Consider the following 20321-nt stretch of genomic DNA (forward strand, 5'->3'; position numbering starts at 1 on the left):
ATAAAAAAGATAGCTTTCAATTAATGTTGAATGGCTATAATTTATTTTCATTTTCATAGAGACATCAGTAACAGTATTAGTATCAGTAATACTGGCCACTAATCATAAAAAGTAAATTATTTAAAATATACTGTCTTTATGTTGTTTCTACATTAATTTGGAGATTAACTGTGAAATTATTACATTATAAAATATATTAAAAAAACATATAAAAACTTAAGTGTGATTAATCTAGTTAATGTTTTTAATAGATTGACAGCAATAGTTAATACATAAAAAATTTAATCTGTAATAAAAGGTGAAAGAACCAGGAAACATTTTCACTGACTTGCCTTTCTCTCATGAGATTCCACAGCTGTTAACCAAAGGTCAACCTTATTAGGACTAAAAGATGGAGAGAAAATGACCTTCTGTTTTTTTTTCTATTCTTTTCTTTTGGTTTGTGTGTCTGTATCACACCAATCAGCGCTATTTGCATAGACAAAGGTCACACAGGTTGGTGTTTTGAAAGAACAGCATATTCCAAGCCCTTTGTGTCTTTTCTGTAACAGTGCCCTATTTCTTTCAGATGGTATTTGATTATGAGACGTGCATTTTCACTGTAGCACACATTGGGTGTCAGGTAGATTGTAGGGTTTTTTCTCTTCACTGACAGTGCCCGAGTGAACAAGTGGCCAATTTTGGATAAAGCTTATGTCATGATTTGGCATGCATCTGTTTCTTGTTTGCTTTTTCACTTTCCTGGGACAGGTTCTTCTTTCCTGGCTAGTGTTGTCCGTGTCTTGCAGGCACAGCTGTAGACCAGAGCGCCTTTTCCTGTCGTAACATAATCTCTAATGAAGTGTCAACATAAAGCAGCCTGGTCTGACCTTTGGAAACGGAGTTTAATTTGCCTCCTTCTGGCATGTTTGACTCCATGTAGAACAATCTTGGATGGCCACATCTGAGAATACCCTGAGAAGTGAAGTACTTATTGGATTAGAGCGCTGTGGCCTTTCATGAACTCATAAATAATGCTGAGCATGACTGATAACTCTGAGACTGAGCCGAGGTGGAGAAGTAAACAAGTGCTTTCTTTTCGTTCTCATTTTCCCTCTATCTCTGTCTATCATCAGTTTGTTCAGTGGTCTGTTAATTAGTTGGTTTGCCAAAGCAGCATCAGCTAGTCTTGAAAGATATATATATTTAAAGAAAAAAGAAAAACGTACAGATAAAATAGATATCAAGGGTATTATATTAATTTACATTTAATTGCGTCGTCTGATGTTTTAAAGCATTGAACTAAAACGTGAGAGCTGGCATGGGAAAAATGATGCTTTCTTTTTTCTTTAAATCTCCCCGTAAAATGATGTGACAAGCCCTTCGGCCATATAAATTTAGGAATATTTCACTCCAAAATCATGTCAGTTCAAACCCGAATGCTGCTATAGAACAGAAAAACTGTTTTTGTACGGAAAACAGCTGCATGAACATTCTTCAGAAGTTCTCAGAACAGATTAACAACATTAGGGTGAGTAAATGATGACAGAATTTAAATTTGGGGGGAATTATACCTTTTGTAACTATGTTAGGCAGATTCTTGCAGCCCTGTCTGGTACAACGTGTCAAAGGTTCAGCTGATGAATGCATTGGCTCAGTTTCTTCTGCTGTTTATTCATTTCTGGTGTGTTAATAAAACAACCTGTATTTGCATCGGTGCTGTCAATGGTTTAAAGTGTGTCATACTGGTTTATGAATGTTCTCCTCTCTTCTTTTGCCTAAAGCCTTCCTGGAACCACACCGCGGACCAGCGAACCGACCGGTCACTCCAGCGCCGCCTCGGGCAGCTCCAGCGAATCGGAGAGCAGTTCAGAGTCCGACTCGGACAGCGAGAGCAGTTCCAGCGACAGTGAATGCAACCGAACGTCCCGAGCTGCCACACCAGAGGTAGGCTACTGATCACCTTACTCCCCTCAAATACATCCACACACTTATCCACGGCTTAAGATTTTTCCTAAACTTCTATAAAAACTGCTTTTGAACAATATTCCTAATGACTCAGTGGTGAAATATTTAGAGGTAGAGGTGGGCAATATACCAGTAGACACGATTAACCAGTAGAAATTTTTAAACCAGTAGAGATTTTGGACTATCGCCTCTATCATGAAGACGCTGCTCATAGAGAGCATGGGGACTGAACTGAGGGCTTTTTGCCGCCTAATTTGGGCTTGACCGGTTAAATATACATACCTATGTGTCAAAGTGACATGTATTTACAAGTAAAAAGAGTCATTTATGTCTTAAGTAAACATAACAATTGAGAAACTGAGAAATTGAGAAAGAACAACACAGGAGTATAATGGATCCGTGCAGCCGGTCTTAAAGTGACAGCGTCCAAATTTACCTCAAACAACAACAAAAAGAGAGAAAATCTCTCACTGTTAATCTCTCACTCACTCTTGACTGAATCACTTGTAACTTTAATAAGAATAATTGTATATTTAGTTTACACAGTAAAGACTATGCATTGTTTTTTGATTACTTTATACATTTTATGTAGCATTTCTAGTGCTTGAAGTTTTTCAAGTAGGTCTATGTCATTTGTGTCTTTGTTCTATTTTAGTTTGTTTTCTTTGCTCTTTCTTTATAACTGTTTACTTGTCTTCAGTAAGCTTGAGAGTTTTTTAGGCTAGTATTATGTTTTTAAATTATATTGAAAATGGTGACAAGAATTAAGAAATTTCAGCAAATTTTTTTTTTTTTTTTTTTACTTATTTAAAGCAAAAGTAACTGTTTTTGAAGCTGATTTTAAACAGTATTTATTGCAAAAAAAAAAAGTGTTATATAAATGAAATTGATTGTGTATTGAATGTGGTATTTTTGCAACGTTTCAGCTCAAACCACCTCTGTTTTCAAAACAATCCATTACTGTACCGAGAGAAACCATTTATTATTTAAATGTTGTATTGGTGTAGTGTAAGGAAATACTGTAATAAATGTATTTGTATTGTATTTGATAGCCTTCAGGGATTTGTGTTTCCATTGTTCTTTAATAATAATAATAACATGAACTAAACTAAAAACTAAACATCACTGTATTATTATTGTAATAAGATTTGGAGGGAGAAATTGATTTAATTGTCATCAAAATAATGTCACAATATACACTGTAAAAAAAAATAAAGGTCTCCAATTGAAAATGTTCTAGTGACCGATCACATCTAAATTTTTCAGTTGGCCAAATTGAATTTCTGTGAATTGATGCAATTTAATTCAATTAAAATTCAAGAAATTAAATTTGGCCAACTAAAAAATTTTGATGTGATCGGTCACTAGAACATTTTCAATTGGAGACCTGAATTTTTTTTACAGTGTATAAATATCACAATGGTCCAATTATAGGCATCATGTACCTACCTACAGAAAAATATTGTTTGCTGTTTTTATGTTTATTTATTTATTTGTATTTTGTAGTGAAGCATGACCCGGACTTGTTCTTGACAGGCTTGAGTAGAAGTTCTCACCCCTTCTGTTTAGTGTTATTTACAGTTATGCTGTTTTTCTTACCCTTTGAACTCTAGGCCCTGAGGTAAATGAATACCAGCTTCTGCAATTATTTCTCTTAGATGATTATTATGGGGCCCATTACCAGACATTTCAAAAGAACTGAGATGAATCGGAGTAAGTCTATTTTCTCCTTTCGCTAAAGGCAAAGAGAGACTTAGGCAGCCTTCCCCCTCCGAGTTTTTCTCAGCATGGGTTAGGGGTAGGATTTTTGAAAGGATCTCCTCAAAGGATTAATTGGCAGCTTTAAAGTTGTCCCGCAGTAGCCTGCCCGGGGCTCCCTAAGAGCATTACACAAGAGTAAACATCTCTCGGTTCTCATCGCCCCTTCTGTGTGTATAGCTTTGCTCTCTGCCAGGGATGGCCAATGGGAATCCGTATCTTAGCACTGCAAGGGCTCTGGTCTACAGAAAGATGTTTCGCTTTCAAGCGGTGGCGCATAGCTCTGATGCCTCAGTGGCGAAATATTGGGAGGCCTGTCAATTTCGACACGCTCAATTGTTAATTCATCATCTTCGCCAGTGCTTTCAGTATAAAATGTGGTCGCTTGTATTGGCGGAAATATCTCTCTGACATTTTGTCATTTTGTCAGGAGATTGCCTTTTGTCTCAAAACGTACCATCATGTCTGATTGGAAAGTGCACTGAATTGAATTTCTTACCCTGTGAGTTTAATGGTTAATATGGATGTCCACTCATTTCCACAGCTTCCTTTTCCGAATGATTTGCTATCATTTAGAGCATTCAAGACAGTGTTTATGGCTTCGTGGGAAAGATTTACTTGTGTCCGCGAACATAATGGTACACAACAATCGGCGTGAGATAATATAGCTGATAAAACTATCTTTGCAGTGAGAGCTATGAGCAGTCATCAGGACAATACTCACAGCATTTCCTCCATTATTCAGGAGTTTTACGACTTCCTCTCTTAATGGCCTTTTCATCATAGCGCCAGCTCATTGGTCTGTGAAAGTCATATGACTGAATCATCAAGCTTCCCATGAATCAACACTGAAGACAGATGAAATCTGTGCCGATATGCATCATTACAAATTCGATTTCCATGTTATTTTACGTTATTTTGCTATATATTCATTTACATTGTAGGCCTCATGGAAAAATGTCACATTCAACTATTTGTTTTGTCTTTTTCCACCAGCCTGAACCTCCATCAACAAACAAGTGGCAACTAGATAAGTGGCTGAACAAAGTTAACCCTCACAATAAAGCACTAATCAACACCCAGTCAGATAGCCATGTGCTTAACAGCTCTCAACCTGGTGAAAGCCAAGCCTCTGAGAACCAGAGCTCCAGCAAGAACAAGCCCAACACAGCACTGGCACCAGCAGACCCCAAGGAGAGAACATTGCTCAGTCCCATCCGAGAGAAAGCCAAACCCAAGACTGGTCAGAAGGCTCCAGAAAGCAAAAGCACCAAGGTGAAATCACCAGCTTCAGTGGAGCTAGCACCCCCTAGGAGAAGCACTGGCAAGAAGCAGCCCAAAAAGGTAGAGCGATCTTCCAGCAGCGAGGAGCACAACTGGCCAAGACCAGGAAACTCAAGTTCTACCCCGAAAGAGAAAGAGCCCCCGCCTTTAGAACCGCAAAAACCTAGAGGCAAGGGCCCTGGGGTCAAGACAGCTCCAAGAAAGGAACCTCGAACCACCACAACAAACACTGCACCAACTAATATCACACCTGTTCAAGATAAAAAGAAGCACAGAGGACCCAACAAGATCATCCCCAAGTCTAAGGAATTCATAGAGACAGAGTCTTCTTCATCCGAGTGTCATTCAGACCCTGAAGAACTCACCAAAGTTCAGCTTCCCTGTCCTGGTCCCAACACCCTAAGCCTGAAATCCAAGGATTGCAACAGCAATATCCTGAGTGTTAGTAGCCTTACCAGCACAAGCAGCACCTCCATTCCTGACCCAGGTGCCTCGGATCTCCTGGAAGAGCCCCTCTTTTCTCCCATCCCCATTGTACAAAATGAACTTTTGTCACCGCTAAGAGATTTCGAGGACATCAAGTCCCTTTGGGTTAAGATCGAACTCAGCTTCCTGTCACGGATCCCGGGGCAAGATCCCCCAGAGCCTCCCCCAACCAAGGCTGAGTGTCGTGAGGTCAGTGTCAAGCACAGACGGCAACAGTCACCTGCCTCAATCCCTGCAGAAAAGAACCCTAGCAAATCAAAGAGGAAACACAAGGCAAGTGTTAAACATTCTCACTTGCATTACATGCTCTATAATTATAAAATCAAGGGCTGCAATAGCAAATTAATCATGTAATTATTATTTTAAGCAAGCACTCATTCAGCAGGTCCTTTTTGCAACATGCACTTTTGCCAGGGACACAATTCATTAGCAGCGCAGATATTTAACTACTATATATTTTTATTGTTTTATAATATAGTGCATTATCCCATCTAGTGTCATGTCTATTTCATAGAGCTCCCTGGTGTTTCTGTCTAAAGGAGCATACAAAAAAACTTAATGTCACACTATATGCAAGATTTTTTTATTAAAATATCCATAAACCCCTAGAACAATGTTATATATTTTGTTGACCTCCAACCATGTTTAAATCCAGAGAAATCAGCCATTTTAACTAGGACACGGACTGTGTCCATGCGCCGCCTGTCAATGACGTCGAATCCGAAACCATGGAAACACCAAAGACGCTTTAATATAATATGTATTTTATTAAACAGACAAGCAACTGTTTGGATATACATTTATCAACAGAAATCGAATCATTATTATACAGCGCAACACGGTTAATCGCTTGTTTTTTTGATCACCCCGCGTAACGTTTTTACAATGTCTCAGAGACAACACTATATAGTTTTAAATCAATTGCATGTCATTTAATCATTCTGTTTTTATTAATATGATATTCTAATATCGATCTAGATGCAACAGTTGTCTCATACCATCCACAGAGTGAACGCACAGAGTAGAGTTATAACATAACTTTCAACACACTCAAATGTATTTAGTATGATTGTTTTAACCATGTTAAACAGCACAATACTCAAACCCCACATACACAACAAAAAGAGCAGAAGTGGCGACTGCAACATAAGCAGAATAAAAACTCAGAGACCGGTGTTTCGCGCAGGTCTCTCTCATTAGCCTTCGCTCCCAAGGGCTCTCAGCACGTCCTGCTTCATACCACGTAACGTTAATACATTCGGTCATTCATGAACATGATTCCTTTCCATCGGCTGTAGAGGTGAAGAGGCAAGACAACAACTCCCATGATTCTACGCTCATTCACAGCGTCATCAAGCTATGCCTTTGTTTTGAATAAGTGACCTCTAGTGGTGAAACTTACATGCTGTGCCTTTAACACCGACAGGCACACCGACAGCACATTCATATGTTCTGCCTTTCAGGGCGTTTTTTCACCTAGTTCATTTGAGCACTACAAGCGATATTGAGCCGATATAACATATGTGAACACCCCAAATTTTCAAACAAACTAAAGACTAAACTCAAACTCAGACTACCTCAGGAGGTTAATTTTGGTCTTTTTATTAAGTATACTTAAATTGTGAACACCAAAAGCTCTGAGGTCATTTTTATTTCTGGTTCACATTAACTGGAATTGTTTTGGTTAATTTAAAGTGTACTATCTGTGAAAATGCCCTTAGTTATTAGCTCTGACCTTTAACCACCAACAGGTTATCCAGACCTCAGTACACAATTCTGAAGAATATTTAAGACAGTAACACTATATAGTCTTAGACTATAAAAGATGTTTGTTTGAGTCCTAGGGCCAGATTTACTAAACAGGGCAAATAAACGTGAGAGCACAATTTAAAAAAAAGTGCAGATGGTGCTAAGGCACATTGTATTTAATTGCTGCGGTACTCTGTACTATGCATATGACAATAAACTTGAACTTGACGACACTCAAATTAAAACACGGACACTGGCAAATATTTTCCATAATGACTAACACAATCTACCAAGAGCAGCGCAAATCAGCGTCTGGTTTAAGACATGCTTTTTTTGGCCTGTAAATAATGGTGCAAACTCTAGTAAATTGACGAGCACAAACCTTATTATAAATTTTGCATCTGAAAGGGAAACTATACAAATGCATATGCAATAAGGTCACAAAAATAACCCTGTCCACACCTTTTCAGAGCTTATTTTCACTGCGTGTCTTTAGTAAATCCTGACAGTAGTATTTTAATGCCAAAAGAGGGTTTGCGCTGGTGCAAGCTGTTAGTAAATCTGGCCCTTAATGTAGATGTTTCAACTCGTTCTTCCTCCTGCCAAGCTAAGTAACATGTTAAATTCTGGACAGAAAGGGGTAATTAACTTAACTTTCTCTGCAGTCTGAGCACTGTGATGTGATGAGTGGAGGCAAGAAGCTTCGGATGGACAAAGACGCACTGCTGCTTCCTCCTTGTATTTCGCCCATACACAACCACAAGGTCTCCAGCACAAAAGAGTGAGTATTCAATACCGACTCATGGCTTGTTGCCTACATTATCACACCTAGTGATAGTCTCGTTTTGATTTCCAATGCATTTAGTTCTTTTCAATAGATTATAAGGATACTCATTAGATTGCATTCAAACTTTTGCTGTTTTTTTTCTTCAGGAACTCCACTGAAATCCTCTATATAAAGAGCCCGCAATGTTTCGTAATGCTGCCAATGTCCCCTGATGTTTTTGCCACATGTGCAAAGAGATTTGCCAACTCAGCATAGTAGCCCACTCTGTGTTATGTCCTTTGAGAGAATGCTGGGATATGCAGGGGGAGCAGCAGGTCACCCTCTCGAGCTGCTTGCCTGCTTTGTCCCACTGCATTACAGTAATTTAACACTGACACCAGCACAACGGCTACCGCTAATTTTAGATATTCAATTAGTGTCAGGGCAGGCTAGAGCCCATCAAAGACACAAGCATGACAGGGGTCATGTGCTTGTCCTGTCCGCCTGAGTGCCCACCGCACTGCGACACGACTAACGCCAGCTAATCTTGATGATACGACCAGCAGTGCTACGTTAAATTATTAGCCACCGCTAACGTCTATTACTGAAAGTGTTTAGCACTCCGGGCTATTTACTGCTATCACCTGCTCGGTGTGTTTTAAATCAGCTCATTCACCCTTTTAATTGAATTAGGAAAGCAAAGAAGCTTTTTTATTAAGTGTTGTTAACTGATGAGACTTATGTTTTATAGCATATTTTCAGCCTAATAAACCAAGGCAAAAAATATGCTGCTGTCCAGGACAGTGTGTCTCAGTGGAGCTTCTTTATTTAGCACTTAGGCTAAGTTTAGACATGCAAGCAGTTATGTAAATTAATTTAGCCAAGTTTATATCAGAGCACATGCCACCACATCCACTTTCATCTGCACATTACCTTTTGCCTGTCCCATATTGTTCTAGTAAAGGGAACAAAAAGGAACATTTGATTTATCGCAAATGACCCTACTGCCACAAAGAGTGAAAATAATAAAAGAGAGAGCAGAATATAGTATCATATTTTCAACAAAATTACACCCTGTATAAAATAATATACTGTATGTCAGTGGTAGCTCCTTTAAATTGCAAAAGAAGCTTTACTCTTTAATTAGGGTTTAGTTTTGTGCTGAGATGCAACGTTAGCAGTTGAGCTGAGAGCATTTCTTTCAGCCAGTCTCTGTATATTCTGAAGAGCCCAAAAACACATGAACAAAGTCATTTCTTGTCTGCTGTTTTGTCCTTGTCTTTATGCTGAATTTAAAACCATTGACCTGTAGTAGGCTTGGGGCAAATGCAGCATTAATGTCAAGTAAATAGAGAACATTTAAAGACCATACATATTTCTTACTGGCCTTGAAACATTTTACATTATTGTATATTAAAAAAAACTCATCGTATTAAAAAAAAAAGGTCCCTCACTTGCAGCATCAAATATATAATCAGCCGACAGTCTCTGTCTCTCTGTGAAACTACACCTGTCACAAAAACATGGACACATTGGGATTTTTTCTTCATATTTTTGTTCTGATGCAAGTAGTAATCCACATATGTGTCGCCACATGGAGTTTTGGAGAAAACAGATTTTTGCTGAAGGTTGCATGTCTGAGCAGTCGGCGTTAGACTATCGTTCTTAAAGCATTTAAAGGAACACTCCACTTTTTTGAAAATAGACTCATTTTCCAACTCCCCTAGAGTTAAAGTTGAGTTTTACCGTTTTCACATCCATTCAGCCAATTTCCGGGCAAGATGCTAACGGTCTAATCAGATTCAATGATCTATGCTAAGCTATGCTAAAAGTGCTATCGCCAGGCCCGGAGATCAGCTGAATAGATTAGAAAATGGTAAAACTCAACTCTTCAACTCTAGGGGAGTTGGAAAATGAGCCTATTTTCAAAAAAAGTGGAGTGTTCCTTTAATGAGTGGCATCTCTATTCTGGCCGGTAAAACCAGGAATCACCAGATGGGGTGCTGTTGTGCAAAAAGCATTGCATCATCGTCAGTTTTAAGATGTTTTCAGAGAATGTATCTTCACTATACTTTTATTTTCCTTACAACACAGGCCATTGTGTGAAGTATTTGGCTATGAGAGTGGGGTAAAAGCTTAAAGGGGTGGTTGGTTATGATTTCACTTTTTTACAGTTTTTCTCCATTGGTTTGGCTCATTTCTTGAAACAGAAATTACATTCTCAAAATTGTAAGATAATTTGGCAAAACAGTCTTACAGTTCAGCACAACACTATAGCTCACTTGCAAAAGCTAATATCTCTCCCAAAACTGTTCACTCATGCTTCAGAACTAAATTCCTTTCCCATATAGATGGTCAGTGCCACCAAAATAGCAAAGATCCTTCTCAATTGATTTGGCTCATTTCTTGAAACAGACCGGACGTTCTCAACTCTCTTGGTGCTTTTGCCAAAATAACGTGGATGGTTTGGCACAACACCATGGTTCACCTGCAAAAGCTCATACCTTTCCCAAAACAGTTCACTCATGTGTCAAAACTAAATTTCCTTCTCATTTAAACAGTCAGTGCCCGCAAAATGCTTTGTCCCTTTGGCATTGTGTAAGCACTGCAAGTCAAAATGTTTAGATGTTTTGTCACTATGGCAGAGGACCATTGAAATATCCCTGATATCCACCTTTCAGTCTTAGCCCAGTCCTTCATTTTTGTCTAGCTAACAGAATACAATTGTGTATAAAACTGAAATAAAGAAATAGGATTTTAGGGTAAGAGTAGCCTCCAAGGAAATTGTAACCATTATCATTCACACACATAAAGTAACTTCCATACATCAGAGTAAAAAGAAAATGTATACAGCATAATATACTGTAATATAACACACAAACAAAAAAACTATGAAAATTACCATCCTCACCCTCCTGGCCATCCACTCACTGCTGTTCTCAATCTTACTGTAAACACTTGTAAAATTTCTACTTTTCTAATGATATAATCTGGGTTAGATTTTTTTTTCTGAGATATTGTTAGAGTAAAGTATATGAATATATTGACCAAACAGTACACACAAGACCAGTACTGCATGCATATTGATGAAAATATTTATTTCTCTCCACATTTGTAAAATCATTCGATTCATTCATGCGTTTTCAAAGGTTTGTTTTTTATATCTGCTGAGGTTGGGCTGAAGTCTCTGTCCAGCCTCTCTCTATAGTCAACCCATGGGTACTCAGTAGAATCGCATCTGATAACTTTGGTCCCTGTCTTCTTTGGCCACATCTTACTCCAGGTCTACCTCTTCCTACCCCCCTTACCCTCTCTTCCTCTCTCTATCCCTTCCCCTCTCTTCCCCTCTCTACCCCTCTCTACCCCTCTCTACCCCTCTCTACCCAACTTCCCCTCTCTTCCCCCTTCCCCTCTCATCCCCCTTCCCATCTCTTCCCCTCTTTACCCCTCTCTACCCACTTCCCCTCTCATCCTCCTTCCCCTCTCTTCCCCTCTCTACCCCTCTCTACCCCTCTCTACCCAACTTCCCCTCTCTTCCCCTCTCATTCCCCCTTCCCCTCTCTACCCCTCTCATCCCCCTTCCCCTCTCTACCCCTCTCTACCCACTTCCCCTCTCATCCCCCCTTCCCCTCTCTTCCTCTCTCTATCCCTTCCCCTCTCTTCCCCTCTCTACCCCTCTCTACCCCTCTCTACCCCTCTCTACCCAACTTCCCCTCTCTTCCCCCTTCCCCTCTCATCCCCCTTCCCCTCTCTTCCCCTCTTTACCCCTCTCTACCCACTTCCCCTCTCATCCTCCTTCCCCTCTCTTCCCCTCTCTACCCCTCTCTACCCCTCTCTACCCAACTTCCCCTCTCTTCCCCTCTCATTCCCCCTTCCCCTCTCTACCCCTCTCATCCCCCTTCCCCTCTCTACCCCTCTCTACCCACTTCCCCTCTCATCCCCCCTTCCCCTCTCTTCCGCTCTCTACCCACTTCCCTTCTCATCCCCCCTTCCCCTCTCTTCCACTCTCTACCCACTTCCCCTCTCATCCCCCCTTCCCCTCTCTTCCCCTCTCTTGTTCATTTACTTGGCCAGGTGCCTCCATGTTCAGAAATTGTACTGGTCCTGCATGGTCAAGCTCTTTACATATATGTTTGACAGCTTTCACAGTCACCTGACTGTCAATTGCTGTAATAAATTTATCAAATGTTCCAAGGGATTCATGGTATTCATGGTATTATGTTCTTGACTAATTTTGACAATTGAACAGACTATTGTGCATGTGATGACTTATACAATGAAATGATGCTGATACGTTTTGGAGCGAACGACCATTAGACTGAGAATCACACAATCAGTTTAGATCAACAAGATCTAATCATTTGCAAACTGTGCTAAATGTAGGCTACCTGTACTTAATCCATTGCAAAGATGTACTGAGACATTGAGACATGTACTTAGACATTTGCAATTTGATGAAATTAATGAGAAATGCTATTCTGTTGTGAACAATTGCCAAGTGGTTTGGAGATTTGTCCATGTTGTTTTGAGAATGTAATTTCTGTTTCAAGAAATGAGCGAAACCAATGGAGAAAAACTGTAACTTTGGTTAGTGTGTAATGTTGCTTTGAGCATAAACAACATCTGCAAAGTTACGACGCTCAAAGTTCAAAACAAAGGAAGATATTTTATTTTTATAGTGACATCACTAACCCTAAAATTGACATAAACCCTGCCCCCGGGATCACGCAACAAATGCCATGTTAGGCTGCTTTAGAGAAGAGGAAGATTTGTTGTAGTCGAGCACATTTAGAAGTCGCTTAAACTGTTGCATCCGTCTTTTCACATTTATTGCAATACAGGACGCAACACAAATGCAACAGCATGTCATAAAAGCAAGGTTAAACTAAACTATACTTTTTCTATCTTCATGCAGCATTTCTGGATCGGAAGGAATCTAACAAGACTTCCCACAAGAGCGATTTATAGATTATCATGACCGAATATGCTAATCAAAGTCTTGAATATAGTTAACTCCACATCAGCTACATAAATTCATCAACTAACCATTCAGAAACGCCCTGTTGCAGTCTACATGTTGTCACTTCTTCTTGAGTCTCTCCATCATTGTCCGGTTTGAACATAAAAGGCTGAACAGTTTCAGACCTTTTCAGTGCGTAACTGCATGAGGTAATTAGATCTGCTAACATGAGCTCTTGAAGCTCCGCCCTCTTCCTGAAAGGGGGCCGGGAGCAGCAGCTCATTTGCATTTAAAGGGACACAAACAAAAACTGTGCGTTTTTGCGTTTTTGTTTTTGCTTAACATGCTATAAAAAATTATCTGTAACATGCTATAAAAGATGATCTTTGTGATTTTTTTTAACTAAAACCTCACATAAACACTCTGGGAACATCAGAGACTTATTTTACACCTTGTAAAAATGGGCATTTTAGGACCCCTTTAATTTAAGATACATTCTCTGAAGTCCTAATATCTTTTCAGTATTACTTCTCCTAATGTGTGATGATGATGGTGGTGGTGGTGGTGGTGGTGTTGATTATCATTATAATTTTTAGAATATTATTTATTGTTAATGTATAGATATTGTTTTACTGGAAAACAAGACAGAAATAGTATAAACATATACATACTATGTGCATAGTACATTTCCATATAATTCTTCAATTTAATTTAAAGATTATTTTCATTACCTTCCGCCTTCTCTTTCCAGTGTACTTAATAAGTATGTTTATAAATAGGAAAAAAAAAATTCTCAGTCTGTTAAGCTAAAGCATCTAGTCATTATCAGGGGAGTTGTTCTAGCTACAACCAGTCCATGTGATTTCTTTGCCTCGCTCATTAAAATTAGGTCTTATGCTGCACTTACATTATAAGTCCTAAAACACAAATCCAATATTTTGGCACACAGGGCAAATTCAGGGTGATTGGGACACGTTTCCAAGTCATTTCAATGACAAAAAGTGTCCCAATCATCCTGAATTCACCCAATGGGTTGTCCTGTCTGTTAACATTCAATTAAGTGATGCCGTTTACATTGAGAAGTGTTTAACAAAGTGTCCTTGTTTTAAGAAGTATCATAAAATGTTTGAGAAAATGCTAATTTATTGGGCCGCAATTAGTCTTGTAGTGTCCTGTATGTGTACAGACAGAAACCTTTGACATGTTTTCTATTTTTTTTTCTGCCAAGTTCCTTGAAGAAGCAACTTCGCAAACGGGAGGATAAGCTGTTACCGCCTCTACTGTCACCGCTGTCCGATGAGCCAGTGGGCCGCCCACGGAGGAGCAGTGAATGCAGTTCTCTCAGTCAGGAAGGATGTATCTCCACCGTCCCAAACACCCTCTCCTCCACCCGCACAAAGCCTGCCCACTGCTCTTCATCATCGTCCTCATCACACAAACACCGCAAAGGAGATAACAAATCCTTCTCCCATTCCAAGACCAGCACTGTAAGTCTATCATAGACAGAGAGACAGACAGACAGAGAGACAGATAGATAGATAGATAGATAGATAGATAGATAGATAGATAGATAGATAGATAGATAGATAGATAGATAGATAGATAGATAGATAGATAGATAGATAGATAGATAGATAGATAGATAGATAGATAGATAGATAGATAGATAGATAGATAGATAGATAGATAGATAGATAGATAGATAGATAGATAGATAGATAGATAGATAGATAGTAGGGATGCAACAATACAGTTAGTCCACGGTTCAAAACATACCTCGGTTTTTAACCACGGTTTTCGGTTCGGTTCGGTTCTGATGGCTTGTCACATACATTTTTTGTTATTCTATTCTTAGGCGATAGGAACAGCAAGAGGTTAAAGAGAAAAAAGACATTTTTTTTTATTGCAATACTCTTTCTTTATTTTACTTAAAAGAATTGAAAAACCTTACTTAAACTTAAAGCTTTACTTAAAAAACCCTTGTACACATTCCTAGTGTATTGTATAATATAAAATAAATATATTTAAAGATTTACACTGGCAGCTCAGAGCTGTACAGCAGCATTTAAGTATTAAATTGAATGAATGAATGTAAAAATAAAACACTACATAGACTTCACTATAAAATATACATTGATTCTTATTAAAGCTACTGTATTAGTTTTTCAGTCAAGAGCAGTGAGGGATTTTCTCTTTGTCTTTTGTTGTTGTATTAACACTAAAGGGATATTTCACTCAAAAATGAAAATTCTGTCATCGAGAAATGAATACAGGTTTGGAACAATATTAGAGTGAGTAAATAATGACATCATTTTATAGGTGAACTGTCACTTTAAGGACCACGTGTTCACTACTGCCCTGTTGTCATTTTAAGACCTGCGTGCATCTGATATACAGAAACGATTGGGATTTTACTTTCACTTTAGACATAACCGACTGTGTTTATGTTAACCTAGTGTGTATTTGACAGTATTAGCGCAGTAAGACGACTACTTAGTCCTGTAATCACGTGTTTGACAGGCTTTTAGTGCGCGCGCTCTGAAAAGCGCATGTTCAAACCGCGCACGCGAATGAAACAGGCAAGGCTTTAAAACGCATGCAAATAATGAACTTTCGTGATTGTGAATTACTATAGTGTTCCGTGAGTATAACTCCACCACTAACGTGTGATGTGAATGTATGTCGCGTTGTTCAGTATTGGGATGGAGGCAAATGATAGAATTTGTAGAAAAATAATTAATTAAATGCGAAACCGAAAAAAACGCAATTCACAAGCCCGTATTGAACCGTGAAGGCCGTACCGAACGGTTCAATATTATATTGAGAATTGTGGCATCCCTAATAGATAGATAGGTAGGTAGTTAGGTAAGATAGATAGATAGATAGATAGATAGATAGATAGATAGATAGATAGATAGATAGATAGATAGATAGATAGATAGATAGATAGATAGATAGATAGATAGATAGATAGATAGATAGATAGATAGATAGATAGATAGATAGATAGATAGATAGATAGATAGATAGATAGATAGATAGATAGATAGATAGATAGATAGATAGATAGATAGATAGATAGATAGATAGATAGATCCCTCGCTCATTACCTTCTTGGAAAGGTTTCAAAATAGCTTTGTAGACAAGTGAATGGCTCCCATGTGCCCATCATCCAAAATCAATCTAACTAAACGGCCCAAAAAATAAAAACACTGAGCAGATGCAGAACAGACAGAGAGTGAATGGATCCTTTATGTATTATTCAAGCTGTTAAGGGCTAATTATGATTTTAATGTTCTCTTGCTTTTCCAGGAGGAGGATGGTCACAGCAAGCCGTCCATCGGTTTTCATGGCAATGGTCAGTCGGACACAGACCTCTGGTCAAATCCTTCAACGCTGTCCATTGAGCAAATGGAGCCCAGGAGACCTAAACTCACATTTAATAACACGTACGTAACAGCCCTGTGATTTTTATGAGTAATAACTGACATGTGTACTTGGTAATACATGTTACATGAACTGTGTTTCAATTTTGTAGTAGCTCTACATATTTCAGGTTCATGTTTATGCACACAATGGCAGATGTGAAAGACAAACACATCTTAATCACACTTTATATCATTACAGAGTTCACAATGCAGATTACTACATGCAGGAAGCTAAGAAGTTGAAGCACAAGGCAGATGCTTTGGTAAGTATTTATAATACATCTATATGACAGCAAAAAAATTTAACCATAAAAAGAGCATTTTTGTTACTTGAAATAAAATCAAATATAGTAAACCTTTCAATATTTCAACATTTCTTGTTTTCATTTAGTTTAACTTGATAATTCAAATTAAAACTAAAATAAAAATGAAAACTATAAAAACATATTTTTAAAAATCTAAACCAAAATTTAAATGAAAACAGAAAATATAAAATAAAAACTAGAATACTATCGCAATTATACTAAAAAAGCTGTATAGAATAAAACACGGAAAGACAGTACACTGAGAGAGAAAAAAGCGGTAACATAAAAATGGTTTTATTCAAGTCCAAAATATTATTTAGCATAATTTAACCAACCTATATACATGAATTTATACTAACAAAACACATTTTTATTGGTTAAATCAGGTAAAACACAACACTTTAAGATAACAATTGCAGGTTAGCACTTTTTACAGTATATATTAGTAGTGTTTTAGTGTGTCTTTATAATTTGTTTAAATTAATCACCATCTTTAAATAAAATCCACTGATTAAATAACTGATTTTTTTCAACATAAAACCTTATTGATCTGATAATTCTCAATGTTGTGATAAGTGTTTACTCTTTCCATGGTTATAGTAAAATTGGAGATATCTTATAAATATATAAAATTTCCTGGCCTGAAAAAGCCACCGGAATTTTTATTATTATATCAAAATAATATTAAAAATAACATTATTAACTACTACTAATAATATATCTTTCATTTTAAAACGTCAAAGAACATTTCTAGTGGTTCTTGTAACTTTGTTCAGGTCTAAAAGATTGAATCGGCTAAAATGGCTCATTGAGAATGCAATCTATATATAAGGCGTTGTAATAGTGTGGGAATCTGATATTTTGGCACCTAAACACTGTTGGTAACATTGTTCAGATCTCTTCCAAAACTCTAAAGGAGACATATGCAAAACTATAAAGTCTTTTACTCAGAAGAATAATCTGCGATGCCAGAGACTAATTCCTGCAGCCTCAGAGAAATTCGCGCAATCTTTAGCGATCTTTCTTTCTGATGGGAAGTTAGCACTCAGCAAGAGTAGATGAAAAATTCCTGTCACACTGCTCTTAACTACACGGACACATAACCCTTCCGCTACAGAGAGCCATTAGCAAGCTGAGAAAAAGCTCTCTCGGCAGACCTTTTATAATTGAAGACTTTCCAATCTGGGCGAGCGAGAGCCCTTGTGTCTGCCCTTAGCATCCATAAAGCAGGAGCTTTGTTAGAGATTTACAAAACAGACCCCCAGACCCCCTAATAATTGGATCCAGGCAATTATCTCTGGAGACATTGTCCATTATCGCAAGTTACATCCTCTCTGTCATAAATCGCTATGACGATGTATAGGCCTAGTCATGAATACAAAGTAAAGGGAATTGATTGCAAGCGTTACATGAGCATAGTGGCAGGCGTGTAATGAATCCCGGGCGTCCGCTCGCTCCGTATTGAAGGGCTCACTTGAAAACGAATGGACTCGGCTCCTGAAGTGCCGGCAGAGGCAAGTGGTCAGTAAATCTATTTTACGCTCCTATGGAGATGAGATATGCTCTTATTGTTTGTGCTTGTCTGTGGAGTTGGGTTTTCGGAGGCAGGCGTAATGTGGTTTAGTACTATTGATTAGTTTGTGTTTGAGAAACGAGACACGAGAGTTAAAGTTAGCCTTTACGAGGTCGTACCGATAAGTCAGGATGAAAAACATAATCCCTGAATGTAGAGAAAAGCACTTCGTACAACTTTACCAACATGGAATGAACTGTTCTGAATCATAAACTTGTCGTGAAGTTGGAAATGTATGCCAGTCCGGTGGCCATAAATCTGCTCTATCATAGAGACCTGCATTACATCTTCAGACTCGAGAATTACCTCAGCCTAATGGCTTTATTTCCTCCTCCGATGATATCTGTTTTCTATATGCCTTTAAGAGCTTTTGAAAATTACCTCAGTCTTTTTCATTTGCGGAAATATCTCAACCTTTAACACCACTTTTGCTTCACAGATGGACAAGTTCGGCAAAGCTGTGAATTACGCAGACGGGGCGCTCTCATTCATTGAATGCGGCAACGCCATGGAACGGGACCCATTAGAGGCCAAGTCACCATACACAATGTACTCAGAAACTGTAGAGCTCATCAGGTCAGTGCCCTCTTTATGGAAGCTTGTTTCCGCCACAGAGTAAAACATGTTAAAGGCCTGTGCACCCCAGGACGATTATCGCACACGCTTATCGCCAGCGTTTTTCGTTTTGTGTTCACACCGAAGCGATTTTCACAGGCGATGCGCCGAGTGAACGTGCAAATTCAGTAGATGGCGCTCCCGGTACACAAGGTGGTGCTGCGCCACTTTACGCTTCTGACACTCGCTTGTCACGTAGCAGAAGAAGAGAGACAGTATTTACATGCTTGCCAAAACCATTCATACACTTTTTGCTAACTGGCAAGCAGCATTGGCACCTCATCTTCTTCTTTTTGAACACCACCCTGTCATGTTTTATTGTAACTTCAGCAGCTCCAGGCATGTGAAGCGGCGATCTCATTGGTTGGACAGTTTTTAACGCGACACGTAAAAAAAAATGAACCCAAGGCATTTTTTTTTTTAAAATGCTTTTACTCCTGCCATTTTGTGCGTCGGTGTGCACACTCACATTGGCACTTTTTGTTTAGTCCTAAGCGTTAAACGTCGGCGATAAATGCGCGCGAAAATCGTCCGACTTTTTATCTCACAATTGCGACTTTACATCTCGAAATTCTGAGAAAAATATAATTCTTACTTTATAACTTGCAATTCTGACTTAATATCTCTCAATGCTGACTTTATGTCTCACAATTCTGCAATTGCGACTTTATATCTCAGAATTACGAGATATAAAGTCGCAATTGCGAGTTATAAAGTCAGAATTGCGAGACATAAAGTCGCAATTACCTTTTTTATTTTTTATTCTGTGGCGGAAACAAGCATCCATACCTCTTGAATCTTGAAAATTCCAAAAATAAAAGATGATATTCATTACCTATAGTTCTATCATGTTTCTGTAACTCATGTACTTTTGTTATTTAAGGTACGCAATGAGATTAAAGAACTTCACCAGTCATTCCGCCACAATAGCTGAGAAGAAGCTCGCTGTACTGTGGTAAGTTCGCCATTTATATTTAATCATACGTATATGTATGTACCATTCAAAAGTTGAGGGGTCATATGTTTTTGTTTGTTTTTTTTAAGAAATGAATGCTTAATTAAGTATTAAAGACACATTTAATTGATCAAGAAGTGACAGTAAAATCGTTAGTCACAAAAAAAAAATCTATTTCAAATAAATGCTGTTCTTTTGAACTTTGTATTCATCAAAGAATCATGAACAATTATCACAGTTTCCACAAAAATATTAAGCATCAAAGTTGTTTTCAGCATTTCAAAATTTTTCTTGAGCAGGAAATCATCATATTAGAATGATTTCTGAAGGATCATGTGACCATCACATCATTATTTTTGCCTCAATTATTTTTTGAATTCGAGTAAGGAATCGGCCCTACTATTAACTTTGCTTATTAGCATGCATATTTCTAGGGTATTGGCTGTTTATTAGTACAAATTAAGCGCTTATTAATGCCTTATTCTGCATGACCAC

At 38.3% G+C, this 20321-nt stretch overlaps 1 protein-coding gene across 1 annotated transcript in view; it reads left to right on the plus strand.

Moving 5' to 3' along the window:
* Positions 1-20321, plus strand: part of aff2 (AF4/FMR2 family, member 2) — a gene marked incomplete at its 3' end in the record, with an annotated part of 322371 nt that overhangs the window by 287702 nt on the left and 14348 nt on the right. Inside the window, exons 10-17 of the mRNA XM_079839776.1 lie at positions 1764-1926; positions 4702-5748; positions 7890-8005; positions 14179-14437; positions 16263-16399; positions 16578-16641; positions 18696-18832; positions 19755-19826. Of these exons, the coding sequence (XP_079695902.1) occupies positions 1764-1926; positions 4702-5748; positions 7890-8005; positions 14179-14437; positions 16263-16399; positions 16578-16641; positions 18696-18832; positions 19755-19826 (1995 nt within the window). The remainder of the gene's footprint in view (positions 1-1763; positions 1927-4701; positions 5749-7889; positions 8006-14178; positions 14438-16262; positions 16400-16577; positions 16642-18695; positions 18833-19754; positions 19827-20321) is intronic.

The sequence above is a fragment of the Gobio gobio genome (assembly GCF_949357685.1).
Source record: "Gobio gobio genome assembly, chromosome: 16".
Classification (NCBI taxonomy): domain Eukaryota; kingdom Metazoa; phylum Chordata; class Actinopteri; order Cypriniformes; family Gobionidae; genus Gobio; species Gobio gobio.